The sequence below is a fragment of the Accipiter gentilis genome, chromosome 25, assembly GCF_929443795.1.
Source record: "Accipiter gentilis chromosome 25, bAccGen1.1, whole genome shotgun sequence".
NCBI lineage: Eukaryota > Metazoa > Chordata > Aves > Accipitriformes > Accipitridae > Astur > Astur gentilis.
The window spans coordinates 4,687,843-4,704,252 of NC_064904.1; the positions used below are offsets into that span (position 1 = coordinate 4,687,843).

The window sequence follows — 16,410 nt, forward strand, 5'->3', positions numbered from 1 at the left end:
GGTACTATTCACTATCAATACTCTTTTAAAAACCTCGTTTAAAAAAAAGCACCCCACAAACTTAAAAATAATTAAACTTTAAAGCAAATGGCCTATTAGCCCAACTTAGCTAAAGTTTTGTCTGATTCTCACAGAAGAGAAAAAACTCCACAAAATTCCTAGCTAAAAGTAAAGCCTGAGAAACTTTAAGCTAAACTGCAAGGCTGGAATTCAGTACATCTTTCCATTTGCCTTAATTTTAAAATCCCCTCCTCTTGAATTTGAACTGAGAGAATGGCAAGAAGTCTTTCAGCAACTCTTTATAATTGCACACTTCAAAAACCAGTGAAACAACTTCCTCTCTTTGTACAGCTGTTACTAAAATGGTATAAATAAAATTTTGCATTACCCTAACATTTTTGCATGACCGATTTCCTTACAAAATGATGCCATTATAGAAATCCACAGGAAACAGAAGGGAACTTTCTGGGACACACACTATCAGCTATAGTTGTTACATCAGTTGGTGCATATTTTCTGGTAACCGCTGTATTAATTACTTCCTCAACCCACAAGCAATGACATGCCAAATGTTGCTGACAAGCAGAGCCAGGCCTAGCGTAAGTATCTTCTAAGCGCAGCACTGGCATTGTGGTTTGTTCTGTTTTCCTAATGCAAACTAAGAACTGGAAAAGAATTGAACTATTTTCTAATGAACTTCAAGCAGCAGGCTAAAGATAAACATTTAAACCTTCTAAGCGTTGCACCAGAAAATAAGTTTTAAATTCATATTAACCATCTCATGAGGAAAGTGTTTGTATGCCAATTAAAGACAAAAGAAAATTGTTCTAAATCAGCTGAACAAAGGTAAGGCACAGCATTGCACTTATTCCTGACTTTGTGTGGTGTATCTAGTTATACATAACTTATTTCATTATTAAGATTACTGAGGACATTGAACCCAACCGTACCCCACAAAATCCGATTAATTGCAAGAAGAATTATTTAACATAAAACACAAGCTTATAAAAAAAAAGTGAGTTCTTATCTCATTTGGAAAATGATACATCAAAATTAGTTTTCAGTCTAAATCAGAATAGAAAAAGATGTTTCAAGTAAGCATAAAGGATACTTAAATATTTGAAAAACAACATTCTAAAAAAGGTTTCAAATGATTAAAAGACCTTTTATTATTGGCTTAAAGAAGTATTAAAAAAAAAGAGCTTCAATTATTTCCAGTGGGAGACACAATTTTCAAATGGTGCTTTAAAACCAGATGAAGTGTGTGTTAAAACTACAAAGGCTGGAAAATTTAAGTTTTCACAACAATCCTGCATCATCTTTCTTCAGTACATCTGGAGTCCAGTTGAATGAATAGAACTTCCCAGTCACGTTTCAGGTCTGAAGTGATAATTGTTATCCCAGTCAGACAGATCTGGATCACCGTAATACCATATGAAGGTATTCAGTCCTTAAATTTCACCTGGACCATCCAAAGAAAGGTTACAGCTTGCTATCCAAATTCACCACTTAATGTAATTCTGAATGTGTGATTTGGAAAATCTTTCTCCTTCCATCATGACACTTATCCACAGCTCCTGTCCATTCCATTCCTAATTTGATTTTAATTTGTTACCATAAACCAGAACTTCAAGAAAAGCTTTCAATGTCAAGATAAAAAAGCAGTAAAAACTATCAGATGCAAAGTAATCCTCACTAATTTTTCCACTCAGATGTTCTTGAAGAAGAATGGTGGCACATGTGAGATAGCAAACTGCTGTCTGAAGCTAACACAGCCAAGACTAAGTTTTCAGTCACTGCTGATGTCTGAAGGAAGCATTATTACTTAATGTGTATTTAACATGGCACGGTAGCTCTTAGCACAACAACAAGAAAAAAATAATGACAAGCCATGATTAGAGCCCTGATCGGTGTAGAGGATACAACAGCAGAGATGGAAGGTGAAAAGTTGTGCTGGAGTACATGCAAAGCCTCGCTGAAATTAAGCTTACATAGAAATGGTAACTATTCTGCACAGCAGTCTGACAATAAACTCTTAAGCCCCGCTCCCCCCCCCACACAAACAGCCAACTAAAATAAACCACCACCCACTAAGTTAGAAGAGAAATTCTCTCCCGGCTCCCTGCTGCTAGTTCAGTGACTTTGAGTTAAAAATAATTCTGCTCAAACCTTTCTGGTTGCTGACGTACTTACTGTCTGTAATCCCTGAGTCTTGCTCCCTGCTCCCCAGCGCAGCACCAGAGTCTTTCTCAGGACGCTGTGACGGACTCGGTCCCTTCCCAGGCTTTTCCTGCCACACCCTCCAAACCTTCCTGCTCTGAACCGCTCACTAGCTCGCTAAGGAGAAACGCAATTTCCCCTCTTTGGCCATTAAGCCAACTCTGTCAATCTTCTTAAAGAGATGCATGTGTTTACATAACTGAGTTCAAACAAAGCAAGAGCAAAAACTGAATAGATAATGTTCATCATACTGCTATACAGGTATCTGATGCCACCTGGTACAAAGCTCTTCTGCTGCAGCATCTGTTCTCTAGAAACTGTCAACCCTTCAAACAACCAGATAGCAGGAGATTCTGCTTGTCCTCTTCTCCAGGTACTTGATAAACGTGTTGAATAGTACCAGCGTGGATTTCTGCAAAGTGGCCTTCCCGTTTATTTCATGGCTTATCTAAACATATATGGCAAGGGATCTTCAAAGAAGCATTTTGGAAACCCAAATAGGATTGTATCAACTTATCCAAATACTTGTTAATGCCTCTAAGAACCTAAATAGGTTCATAAGCAAGACCTCCCTTTAAAAAAAAGCCATGCTGACTTTGCAAGCACATCATGTTTACCCATATGACCTCTAATGTTTCTATATTCTTAACATCCAGTCCTCCTTCATTTTATTTAGTTAAAGTCCTTGAACTAAATTTCCACTACAGCAATCTCTCCTCTAGCCAATATAGAAGGCTCTATAACCCAGATGGGGGGGGGGGGGGGGGGGGGGGGCGGGAATCAAGACGATACCAGTACATTGAGCCCCATCAAGGAGAATGGCAGTTACCCAATCTCTGTAATCAGTCCTCATCACTGCAGTTTATTAGCTTTGGCATACATTACTTCACAGAACTCTGGACAGTTTCTGCATGTCAATCAGCTGGTATCTTTGCACTTCAGTCTCCAGATTCCCAGAGGATTAGTTTGTTCATACAAAATACCAGACCAAGCAAAAGCAGGACTGCTAATGCTAACATTGCCCTGAAAGGCTACTGAGCAAGGTACCGAGCAGCCTAGAATTCTACAGTGTCTTACCTTGGGTTAGTGAGATTGTAGCAGGATTTCCAAATCTGGAGCATGTGTTTACAGGTAAGGAGTGCTTCATCTGGGCCTCTGCACAGGGACTCCAATTTGACTTTTGTAAACAGTAATCTAGTGAAAAGAGAAAGGAAATTAAAAGAGAAAGAAAAGATATACCAATTCAAGAAAAAATTTTTCAAGATAGCCAACATCACACCAAACTGGAGAAAACGTAACTCCAAAGACAACGTTAATTTAAATAATTGTTTCATGTAGTAATTACAATAAAGTCAAATATCTAACGTCATCAAAGTAATAGTGCTTTTTACAAGATGGCCTTTTCAACTGGACAGAAACAATAGTTGACAGGATTTTTAAAATTTTTTTTGTGAAATTAGCAGGACCACTAAAAACAGTACTTCGTATGTTGAAAAGAAAAGAGATGTCTTCACTAAGGAAAATCTTTACTACTTTTATGAGAAAGTATTTTCCATTAACTAGCTCAGATGATAGTTACCTAACATATACCTCACAAAAGAAAATAATTCAGTATGATGCAAGTTATTTCCCTGTAGTACTGACTTCTACTATAGGAAATGGAAGAGGCTGTATTGAAAAAGATACCACTGAACCAGATAAATTCATGGGAGGTAGTCAGCATTGGTAAGGTCAACAAGAAAATGTAGCTCCACTCTACATTATTTTGCCATCAGCAGGCACTAAAATTGATGTTTGACTTGAATTTTGAACATTTTGAACATTTGCAAGTTACAACCTGAAGAAAGCACATCATTCATCAAATATGCAACAAACTATTCATAATGGAAGCAAACATGTTTGCCGGAAGCCACTATAAAATAATTCTGATTTCAACGTTGACGTTTCTAATGGCAGCAAGACAAATAAAGTGCATAGCCTCATAAGATGATGACTGCATATTCCTTTTGCATGCCATGTAACAATAGAAGGTTCTCCACAGATATTAACTTAGACACCTTCCTGGGTAATTAAAAAATATAAATGTAATGAGACAATAAAGAAGCTAATCCATTGGTTATGCACGTTTATAGGAGTCATAGCATCTGGGAACATATACAACACTGGAAAAATACTAATTTAAAAGCAATTTTTAGTAAATTGCAAAATTAAAGCGCACAAAGCAGGAGAAGAATATGCACATAAAACTGTTAGCCTACTTTCTGGTTTTAAACCCAGGTGTACTTTGGCATTTTATTTCAGTGCAACCTTAACCATGCTAAGTGAAAAATTTGTATGATTGGTCATATGGTTTGCGTGGGAAGACCGAGAAGGGTGTAGAGGGTGGGCATGTGTGAAAGCTCAGAACTTTCTTATCCGAAATACAAACTTCAAGGCTGCTAATAGTAACTGCAAACTGCCAGAGTGTTTTCTCAAGAATAAGAAATGACATCACGTGCCTCAGCAAGTTACAGTAGCTAAAGCTTTAGTGTTCCACTGAACATCCTTTGCAGAAACTACACAGCATGTAAATCTAAAAATGAATTGCACTTCCTTAATTGTACAATGTATATGTTGGTGGAACTGAGGAGGAAATAGAAAGCAGGTCACTGAGTTAAAGAGACTGAACACCTGCGGATAAGCAAGGTAAATAAGGTCATATGGAGTCTCACCTGATGTCATGTAGGCATCAGAGTAAGCAGTTACACTAGTTTAGCTTTATTCCTGTCAGTAAATCAGATTTGAGTGTACAGGGAACTATACAGATAATTTAAAGTCATATTTCATTTAGCAGATCATTTAAGACTTTCAGGAATTTTGTAGCAGAGAGAAGGCACAGGGTCAGTAAATCACTAAGATTCAGCATGCAAGAACTAAAAGAAAAATTGAGCAGGAGATAGAAAGGGAGGGGATTTGATTATTAAGAAATGATTTAAACACGTGTACAAAATAGCAGGACTCTGTGCAACAAAAGCGTAAGAACCTGGACTACTAGTGCAGGATTCAAGGACAAGACAGCAGAACACAAATATACTTGTAAGAATTAAAGCAGCAGATCAGAATTTGATGCTTTTGGATGCACTTGTTATACATGCAACATAATCCCTGTTTCTTATGCATCATGGCAATCAAGGTGACTGGATGGTTGCACATTTCCCAAAATACAAACAATAAACAAAGTATGATGGAAAAATATTAATAATTCTAATAAAGAAAGGCTAGGCAATTGTATCTAATGGGGGGGGGGAGGGGGGAGTACACTAGCGCGGGATTATCCACAATAAACCAAAAATAATCTTTTCAATATAAAAGGTTGCATTCATAAAGCCACAAAGAGCAGTTTCGCTGGGTCCAAGACATATTTTGACTATAAATCACAAAATAACTGAGACACTTCAGAAAATTGAGATGCAATGTTAACAGCAAAACAAAAACCTGCCAACTAAACACGTACTTAACAAATGGGGGAAGGAAGGGAAGAAAGAGGAAGGAGGCAATGGGCAGGGGGAACACCATGTGACAAACAGGTCTCCCAGATAACTTAAGTCTTCCAAGTTCTCCTGAAATATGGCTGGAGGCACGAGTTGATAACAAGATAAACAAGCAGCTCAGGGACAAGTACTACCTGGAAGGTTTTAGAAACCATGAGGTAGATCATCTGAAAAAGGATTTTCTGAAAGGTCAGCTTCAAGCATCTATGGAAACAACTCTTTTGGAATACAGCCTGCATTACTGACACAGGGAATTTTAAACTTTACAAGGACATTTTCACACGTGTTTTTAATACGCTATTAAAAATGGTGAAGAATGGATAAAAACTACCAAGAGATAGGATGATGAAAAACAAGCTGTACATTTTATGAGTATCATGAATTATCTGGTTGTGTTTGTCTGTATGAGTAGGAGGTTTAAATTACTGGCACATGGTGAAGAATAAAACATGACAGAGTAACCACAGCATGGTGGGACAGCACTCATGACTAAGAATGTGAGTATGGAGGAACAGACAATATTCAAAATAGAAATGAAGAGTAGAACAATGTGTGTCAGTGACATGTCAGACTGGAATAAATATAACGGATAACAAGAACAGAAATCTGTGTAGGTCAATTCCTTTGGGGAAGGAAAGTTGGTAAAACAGGTTCTGTTAAAGACATTAGACTAATGAGGCATTTGTTCCAGCATCAGTGTTTGATATGGATGCAGACCTTTAACATTGGATAAAAATAAAGTGAATTGTATCATTTTAGGAGACTGATTACACAGACACAAAATGGAGAACAAATCAAACTCTTATGTGGAAAGGATTAGTTATTCTTGGAGCTAATAGCTCATAAATTTATGAAATAGCTACTGAAGCAGCAAATGACTCTATTACCTCAAAACTGTTCTCACTAACTAATGAGGACATTATAAAACAGCTGCTCGCAACCTAATTCATGTATTGCTGAATTTTTATTTAAATAAAGAATAAAAAATCCCCAATGGGTTTATAACTAGGTCTTTGAATTTCAGCAGCATACACCCAAATAATTTGATAGCGAAGGTTAGCAAAGACATCCAAGATACAGCAGAAGCCTCTCATTTAACATAAAGATGGTAAAAAGTTTTAAGGATCCACATCTCAAGTTGAAGGAGTAAAACTTGATGTTTGGCAAGCCAATCATTGATAACATTGTGCAGGTAAGACATCAGGAACATGCAGAGATCGTATCAAGAATAGCAGGGGACAGAGAGACAGGAGGAGAGAAAGAAAAATCAGCACAGAAAGCTGCATCTTAGGTACATAGTAAAAAGTAAAGCTAAACTATACCTGAAGAGTCTATTATACAAAAAAGTTACAGTCTTTAAAGGCTTTTTTGTACCTAAGTAAAAAAAATAAAAAATAAATGTGTATCCTAAACAGGGACAATGGGATGAAGATTAAGGATATTTCAGGAATGAACCCCCAACCTCCACCATAAACCTTATCTATGTTGTCTCAGATATGAAAACAATGACAAATGGAGACTAGGAACACTTTAAAAATTATTACAGCTAATGCAGTCAAAAATAATCCATTTCTCAGTACTGTGGAAACAGTGACACATAAGATTGTCCTTTCTAAAGTAAAAACTTTTAAGAAAATATCACTTCAGTAAATGACTGGGGAGCAGCAACTACCATTGCCAATGTTTTTTTTCAAGAGGGAAGGCACAGATGAATACATACAATCTTAATAACATGCAAAAATTTATACAAAAATAGTATACAAAAAATGAAAGGAGTATTAGATAACATTGTTAACGGAAAAATGGGTTATAGTTCAACTTTTAAAGAGATTGTACGAAACAACTGTGTAACAGTTACTCTAAAACAGAGCTGCCTAACAGCCAGGTTTGTCAAGGTGAGACAGCTGTGAAAAGAAGCCAAATGCAATTCTGGAACATACTCGTTGGAGCAGAAGGAGAAAGAGACAGTGCCATTTTGTACAATACCCCAGTGAGACCACATCTGGAATGTTATACATAATTCTCATTATAACAGTTAAACACACACATGAGAAATTTCAAATCGGAGCAGCTGCAGAGAAAGGCTGTGAGGGTGATCAGCTGACTAGAGACGCAGAGTATCCAAAATACTTCATTTAGTTAGTCTAGCAAAAAAAAAAAAAAAAAGCCAAGAAGAGGTACAAACTCTATCTATAAATACAGATGAGACAAGCACCATGAAGGGAAAAGAACAATTTATCTAGAGGATAATGTTTCCACAAAAATGAGTATATATAAGGGCCATAAAGACTATTAAAACATTAAGGGTGGAAATTAGGTCTCAAGATTTTAAGTGAAATTGTAGAAAAGACTGCTTCCTCACAGTTTGTTTTGGATAGACTGCAGAAGAGGTAGAGCAAATAACCTAACTGCTATTAAAATGCAGCTGGTAAGTTTATAAAAAATATTACAGATATGACAACAGTAATAATGGACCCTTGTGACTCCCAAGGATCTTGCTAATGCTCTATTTCCTCAGCAGTACAAACTAATCTATTAAATCTTGATCTGAAGCTTTCCCTACCAGCCAACCAGTGCACTTTGTAGCATAGTTAAGAACTTGTGAATCTCCAAAATAAAATTGCTGTCTTAATTATGCCACCTCCTTCTCAGCCAGCCTGTTTCACTTTTTGAAAGAAAACACTCAGGTGCTACAACCACCGATTCCCTTCCATAGAAACACTCTTGCAATGCCAGGAGATCAAAAGGAGTTAATTTGTCCAATACTGGCTTAAGTTATTAAGGATGTTTCTATTCTGTAGAATGAAGTGAAAATTCAAAGTAGTGAAGACTGAGCTCTACTATGCAACAAGTAACACTATTAGTATTGAGAACTCTTAGATCTTTCAGTGGACAGGTGTTGCTTACCTTGGCTGTCATTTTAAAACCAGCTGCTTTGCTTTTGGGATCAAATAAGTAATTTTCACATGTTGCTGTGCACCACATGAACAGACCAGCTTGGATCAGCCACAGCTGGATATCTGTATTCCATACACTACTGCACAGAAGAGACCTGCCTTTCATTCCCCAATTCCTTCTTCAATTCTGGCAGTATGACAATTCTTCCACCAGATCTGCCTGCTAGAACTGTGTCACTCAACACAATGGTAATCAGGAACCTCCCTAAAGTCCCTCAGACTAAGAAACCTTCCACACCAAACTTTTAATTCCACTAGACTTCTTCTTCTGAAGGTCCATATCCCTATACCTTGAATAAAACTGAACAGAATGCTCTATTTTCAGTTAGGATTGGGAGTAAATTTCATTATTATTCTCTTATTATATAAATTATTTACGTTGTTCGGAGCTTGAAGAACATAAGGCAGAGCTGTACGTAACACTGAAGGTATGTGTGTTGAAAAATATTAGTCCTTCAGCATACCATACCAAAAGACTTGCTGAGAACCCTTTAAGGACTCCTCTGTATGCAGCAAGGTCAAGCATGGCATACCCTTCACAACAGTGAACAGCTATCCCCTTTGAAGAAGCTAAAATGTAAAAGGATGCATCAAATCCAGTTGTTTACAATGCTGGATTAAAAACACAACTACCTTTGTTTCATGTTTAACCTGCTTCAAGTAAACTCAGTACGTTTTAAGAGAACCTTTTTAAGTAATTTAACAGTTTGCATTTCTAACTTCAGCTAACAGTATTTTTACATTATAAGCAATTATTAAAAGATGGTAGGAAAGTAATTCATATACTGGGAGTCCCATAAATATGTTAACAACCAACAAACAAGCCACGCAGAAAGTGTCAAACAATAGCTTGGTCTCCCTGACAACCACATTAATTTCTACAATAGCTTAAATAGAAGAATAAACTATATATAATCAACTCTGATAGATAGCCAGTTACTTATTACAGCATAAAAGAAATACGACAAATACCAGTTCTCTGTAGAGTTATATAGCATTTCATTTTGGTTTCACATTTAAGTGCCCATTCGATATATCCCACAACTTCAAATCCTGGAATGCTAGAACAATTCAAAAGAAGTTGATCTGTTTTTAAACCTAGGCACTACATTAAACAAACAAACAAAAAAAGATCCACAAAAAACCCTCACCAAGTGTAAACATAGGACTTGTGAAATCTTAGACTAACTAGTCTGTCTGATCATGATTCTGTATTTAAAAAAAAGGAGGGGTGATGCAGAATGTAATGCTATAGAAGGATATTAAAGTCTGAAAATAAACTTTTTAACAGACAATGTAGGCTTCTTTTAATATGATCTGAATTTAACGGAAAAAATAACTACGTTGATGTAAAACATAGATTCGCATGCATACTTCATACGGTTGCATCTCATTTCTGTAACAAACTGTCAGTGTCAATTGCTTGTGTAAATTAAATCAGGTTAACTGACAGACCCCACAGAGTAATTAAAATGGGAAAGCAGTAGGCAGAATGCATAAAATTAAGTTTGAACAATTATTATTCAGTTTGAAAGAATCTAAATCTACTCACCTTTCCTAAATAAAGTCTTAGCAAGTCACTTCTTGCACTCAACAATTACATATACAGGAAAAAATTCTGATCACTGTTACAGGAAACATAGAAGAAATGAAGAAGTAGGAGGAAGCCAAACCTTTGCAAATTCAGTTTCTCTTAGTCAGTACATATTATCAGCAAGTACCCTTCTGAGAGCTTTGCAATTACTCATAAATAAATGGTTTAGAAGAAAAAGGTTTAAACTAAAAGAAATCCTAGAGTTCCCAGCATTTACTTCATTCACAGTCCAGAATTTGACAACAGTTTACTGTCTGCAAGTTTGTAGCTTCTTTTAAAAGTAGGTAGGGCTGAGTGCTTTAAGACCCTTCACTTGGGAATTCCACTTGAATTCAACAGGACTCTAATTTATGTGTAATATACTCTCCTAATGAACAGGTTCTTAGAACAGCGCAGTAGGAAGCTTTCCAAACAATTTGTTCAGCAGCACGGCTTAATAGCTCTCAGCTGGATTTCTTTTTAAAAACCCAGCATATAGCTATTCGAACAAATAAAGCCATTGCACTCAAATGTGGAAATGCATCATAGAAATAACTTAGCAAGAAGCAAATCAGAATGCCAGCAAAGCAGGTAATTAAATACAAGCTCCAACAAAACAATCACACTTTAAATAATTAACGCAATCCTTTCCAGCAGACATGATGCAGGTGATTCTCAGTATAAAGCAGTGATAAATGATACTGAGCTATTTTTTGCAGTTCTTGTCTACATGTGATGAAAACTGGCTACGGTGCAACAGTTAACTGAAGGGCTAGGGAACATGACCTACTGACAGCAAGTACAGTGACATTCTTATCAGAAAGGACATTTGGAGGTGACCTGATTACAGAAGCTACCATTGGAGTATGACGTCACCAGTATTACAGAGTGCTTAGTAAAGAATGATATAAACCCAATTGCTGGAAACAAATAAGGGATCAATTCAAAGTAATAACAAAGTCTTAATGTAGAGTGCAACTGAAACACAAACAAGCTACCACATACTGCAATGGTTCCTCCAGTTTTTGCTGTGTTCTTACCAAGATAAGATGTCCTCTGGAAGGTACGTTTTAGCTAAACCTACATTAATAGAAAAACTAAAGCAAATTTAGCAACTTCTGATATACAGAAGGGCAGGGGTTTTAAAAATTGATCCTCCTGGCTTCAAACTCTATTCATTTGAGCATCCAGTTTTGACAGCTGTCCCTTTAAAACACTTGCTGTGGAAAGCTTACAGCTTCACATTAGTCAACTCCAAAACATCTGCATGATCATCAAAAACAAAATGACACAACTGCAAAAATTTAACGTACAGGGAGAATGACAACATGAAACTAGATAGAATATGAAACACGTATAGTTTTATAAAAGATTTACTTACATATTCAGTGATTTTACGTGCTTCTATCACCATGATAATCAAAGTATAGAAAGAAATTCATAGAGGTGTCTGCTGCAATTGCAAAGTGAACCCTTGCACAGTCTACTCCATTTTGAATATTCAAGGAAAGTTTTATTATCAGGAAAGATACAAATATGAATCGTTCACTACAAAACATGAAAAATCATCATTTGTAAGTACCTTGAAATAACTTTTTGCATGACTGAACAAATTAATCTTATTTCCTGGCCATTTCTTTCAAATTTCTGTGACATTGCTACCCAACCAATTTCTTTCACCTTATCCTGAACCCAATTAATCTTATCAACTCTTTCCCAATTTATCACATCTGCTTCTCATTTTTGTTCAAAGTGTCAACAGTCAGAAATGAGTCTCAATTATCCAAGCTGCATTTGCAAGCTAACAAGGCACAATTAATGAGAAGAGGTTACCATCAGCTATGTCTGCTTAGGTATTCAGCTGCTTCTATCAATCCAGTTCTGTCCTGGTTTTGGCTGGGATAGAGTTAACTGTCTTCCTAGTAGCTGGTACAGTGCTATGTTTTGAGTTCAGTATGCGAAGAATGTTGATAACACACTGATGTTTTCAGTTGTTGCTCAGTAGTGTTTAGACTAAGTCAAGGATTTTTCAGCTTCTCATGCCCAGCCAGCGAGAAAGCTGGAGGGGCACAAGAAGTTGGCACAGGACACAGCCAGGGCACCTGACCCAAACTGGCCAACGGTGTATTCCATACCATGGGACATCCCATCTAGTATAGGAACTGGGAAGTGGGGGCAGGGAATCGCCGCTCGGGGACTAGCTGGCGTCGGTCGGCGGGTGGTGAGCAATTGCCCTGCGCATCATTTGTACATTCCAATCCTTTTATTATTGCTGTTGTCATTTTATTAGTGTTATCATTATCATTATTAGTTTCTTCTTTTCTGTTCTATTAAACCCTTCTTATCTCAACCCATGGGTTTTGCTTCTTTTCCCGATTTTCTCCCCCACCCCACTGGGTGGGGTGGAGTGAGCGAGCAGCTGCGTGGTGCTTAGTTGCTGGCTGGGGTTAAACCACGACAAGTTCCTTCAGGAAATCCAATTGACTGAATCACTGGATGCCTAACACTGGCAACAGGAGGTCAAGCAACCAAATCTAGCTTTGCAAAAACTCCAGAAAATCATTTAACTTAATAAAAAGTCTCCTAAACTGTTTCTCAAACAATCACCAAACATACCCAAAAGATGTGAAACCTGTTCCAAGTGATTCAAGAAAAGTGATAGATTCTATAGTGCTAACATTAATCACAAGCATAATCTCCTCCAACTTGGGTTGCACAGATCCCCAGTAGTGGGAAGCCCATATACATGTTAGAAACACAGATGAAGTAAAAGTCGGCAGTTCAGATTGCTATTTGAAGCCTGACTCTCAAACAAGCAAAAGATGCAATAAAACCAGCCCTCAAGCCCCAAGATAACACAATTTTGTGGAAACCATGAATAGGTATCCTTGGTGTGCATTGGATGGCCTCCACTGCACCCTTTGAAATATTCCCCATATATTTTTTCATAAAGCAGTAGCATTGCTTCTTTGCAAGGAAAAGCAGCAGTCAGCCCTGTGACTTTTGGTGGAGTTTATGTATACTGTATTTCATCTTATGAACTCAATGTCCTTAAGAAAATGTAAATCTGTAAACTATTATGAAGATAGTTTCTGACTAAAGCCAGAACAAATTAGTTATACTTGAAAACTTCTTGTTTTCCTGCCTTGAACACCCTGCGGCAGCCAGCTCATGACCCAAACTGGGACTCTCTCAATCAAGTTTCAAAGAAGAATCTACAGCCTAGCAAATATAATTCAGGGATAAGCCCCTGAGGCCAATGACCAATTTGTTATATAAAGTAATATCTACCTAGCAACAATGTCTTTTTTAATGGACCATTCTGTAAAAGCACATAACAACCACTAAGGGGCAGGGGGGGGGGCAGGGGGCAGACAAGCCCAGCATGAAAAAAACTACAAACAACTGATACTGTCTTTCATGACTTACAGAAAAATCACTCCTGAGAACAAATTCACTTAACTCCCAAGACAAACAGGATCAAAATGGAATGCATTTGAAAAAGCATGTTGTCCAACATTGACAAGAACATATACACCAACCTGAAAGACATGATTTTGGCAAGCCTAACAGATCATTACTTCTTGTCCAATCGTGTATTTCTGCCCTTTCCTCAAATAATTCCCAGTGCTCTATTTATCAAGGGGAAAAAAAAAATAAAGTGCAAGTTTAACCAGCACCACACACTGTAGTACAACTACAGCTGACCTTAGGAAAACAGAATAGCGTAGCCTATTCCCTTTAATTGATAAATACATCGCTGTCCCACAAAACATCAGTGTATGTATCATCATACACTGCATGTACCAACGAGCTCTTCTGTTACGCCCACCTGGACAGCTCCCAGAAGGAAACAAGTTTGTTAATCAATGAACTGAGAGGAATGTTAAAAGGCTCTGTGATTCTGGGAAGTGTACCGTAGCTCAAAAAGAGCCCTTGAGGGTCAGGAAGGAAAGGATTTAATAGTTTTCAGGAGTGACATATTGGCCTGATGCTTCTGTGAAATATTCTTGGAAGAAAAAAAATTTCCATCACACTTCAACAAATGTAAATGTTTAAACTGTGAACTTAGTCTTCAGTTGTCTTCAAACCTGTTACCATATGTCTTTCCTTTTTGAGTGTACTTAACATTAAAATAACATGCTTGCACTCCTCAAATAACCCATCTGCTGTTCCCTACTTCTGCTACTTTAAAAGCTTGTCGACTGCTATCCATTGCGGTTCAATTTTCAGCATAAAATTAGCAATTAATATTTATTATTTATTTTGCCTAATTACACTCATTTGAGGCACTATAATAATTTTTAAATACCCCAACACTTGAAATAATGAGGGAACCCCGAACAGCTAAGATTAAGAAAACAATATCACAAGTATTTAAGTAAGAAACCTAACTCTGTCTCGCTTGACTGAGAATCTCCTTTTGAGTAACACTGAAGCAGAAACAGATAGAAGAGCTGTTTCAAGATTTCATATCATTCAAAAGACCACTAACATATAGATTCCTCGCAACAAGCAGATAAAAAGACAGGAAATAGTCATGGAAAGGAGTTTGTAAATAAGGCTCCTCAGGTAATTGCACATGTAACTGTACTATATATACTGAACAAGATATACAAGCCCAGTATGAACCAATGCAACACAACTACCATTACCTTGCGTCACCCTGAATACACCTTCAGACTATAATGCACACCTCTGGGAATGCTTATACATTCAGAGTAGGCAATCACTGCATTAAAATAAATAAATAAAATTCAAGGAAAACCCAAGCAGCTAAGATCTCAAGCCTCCCTCACGGTTAAGTGCTCTAGTAATTTAGGATATATTGTGGCTTCCTCCTGCCTACTCTCTTTGCGTTCAGGGCAGCATGTCCCTGCTTCTTTTTCAAGACGAGAAAAGAATCATCTCACCCAGTCTCCCACATAGTTTGATGGTTAGGACTCTGAGCTGCATCATCTGTGAGTTCAAATCCTGTCAAGCTGGGGAATAACTGAACTTCACATTTCTACTACAGGGACAAGTTGTCTAATGAAAGGTGGGGAAAACCAGTGTAACTTTAGATGAATTCAGATGCAGTAGGACCTGACTGAGATTAACTATTCAGATTTTTTGGTACTGCCACCTTGCTCCCACCCATCTCACCAAAGCAGAGTATTCATAATCTTTTCAGTAATCATAATCTGCTCAGTAATCTTTTGTCTAGAGACCTTTTTGTCCCTGTATCAAAGTACTCTCAGATTTTAGGAGGCTTCAGAGATTAGCTAGCATTTAAAAGTAGATTGATTGTATTGCTCTGAAAAACACAGTTAACGTTTATAAGTAGAGTGGTTACAACATAGCATTTTAAGCTTACAAAAAGTTTGAACTGATAGTGGTATAGATATTCAGCAAATATTTTGCATTTTGATTATTTTTGGAAAGCATTACTACATACCTATTTCACTTTTAGAGGTTTCTTAGATTTTCACCAATAGTTTTTCCAATACCCCTTAAGGTCTCAGAGGAGATTGCCTATTTATGCTGCCAATGTAATGAACAAAGGAAGAACAATCAACTCTCTATTCAAAGAAAAAGCTATACCTGGCTGCTAACAGCACAATGTGATGTTGGCTCATTCCTTCTACTCCTTTAGATAATGACAGGATAGAATTCTTTGGCTCTGAGGAATTTCTTTCTACTTACTGACCTAGAGGTGCATGGGGCAAAATCATTATCTGACTGGCCATGTTTGTTCAGCAACTTTCTAGCTTTACAGTGCATGAAGGTTAACACTAATTTAAGATATTAAAGTATGCTGGCCATACACCTTAAATATTGAACATGAATTCTAGGAATGCATCAGATTTTCAAATGTTAAAAACTGACAGACAACATACTAATTGATTACAACAGAAGAGTGCTGGAAAGTATCCACTTCTCAGCATGACTTGCAGTTTATTCTATGACTTCCTTGCAACCTCGGGCATTTTACAAAGATGAGGTATTATAAACTTCTAAAAAATTAGATTCTTTTTGAAGAAAAGCAAAACAAAAAGGACATACAGCTGTTAACAGGGCAGGACAGCACTCAGTGCAGCAATGCAATTACAGCATACAGAGGTATGCAGATAAGAATAACAAAAAAAGA

General features: G+C 37.1%; 1 protein-coding gene across 8 annotated transcripts in view; it reads right to left on the reverse strand.

Annotated features, from left to right (window-relative positions):
- The window catches only part of TTC7B (tetratricopeptide repeat domain 7B), a 141,264-nt gene that overhangs the window by 47,638 nt on the left and 77,216 nt on the right, over nt 1-16,410 (reverse strand). For all 8 annotated transcript variants that reach the window (XR_007509620.1, XR_007509619.1, XR_007509618.1 and 5 more), the window contains one exon: nt 3,298-3,414. Coding sequence is in view for 5 of the 8 variants with exons in the window: in XM_049828873.1 (XP_049684830.1) it covers nt 3,298-3,414 (117 nt within the window). In the remaining 3 variants the exon portion in view is untranslated. The remainder of the gene's footprint in view (nt 1-3,297; nt 3,415-16,410) is intronic.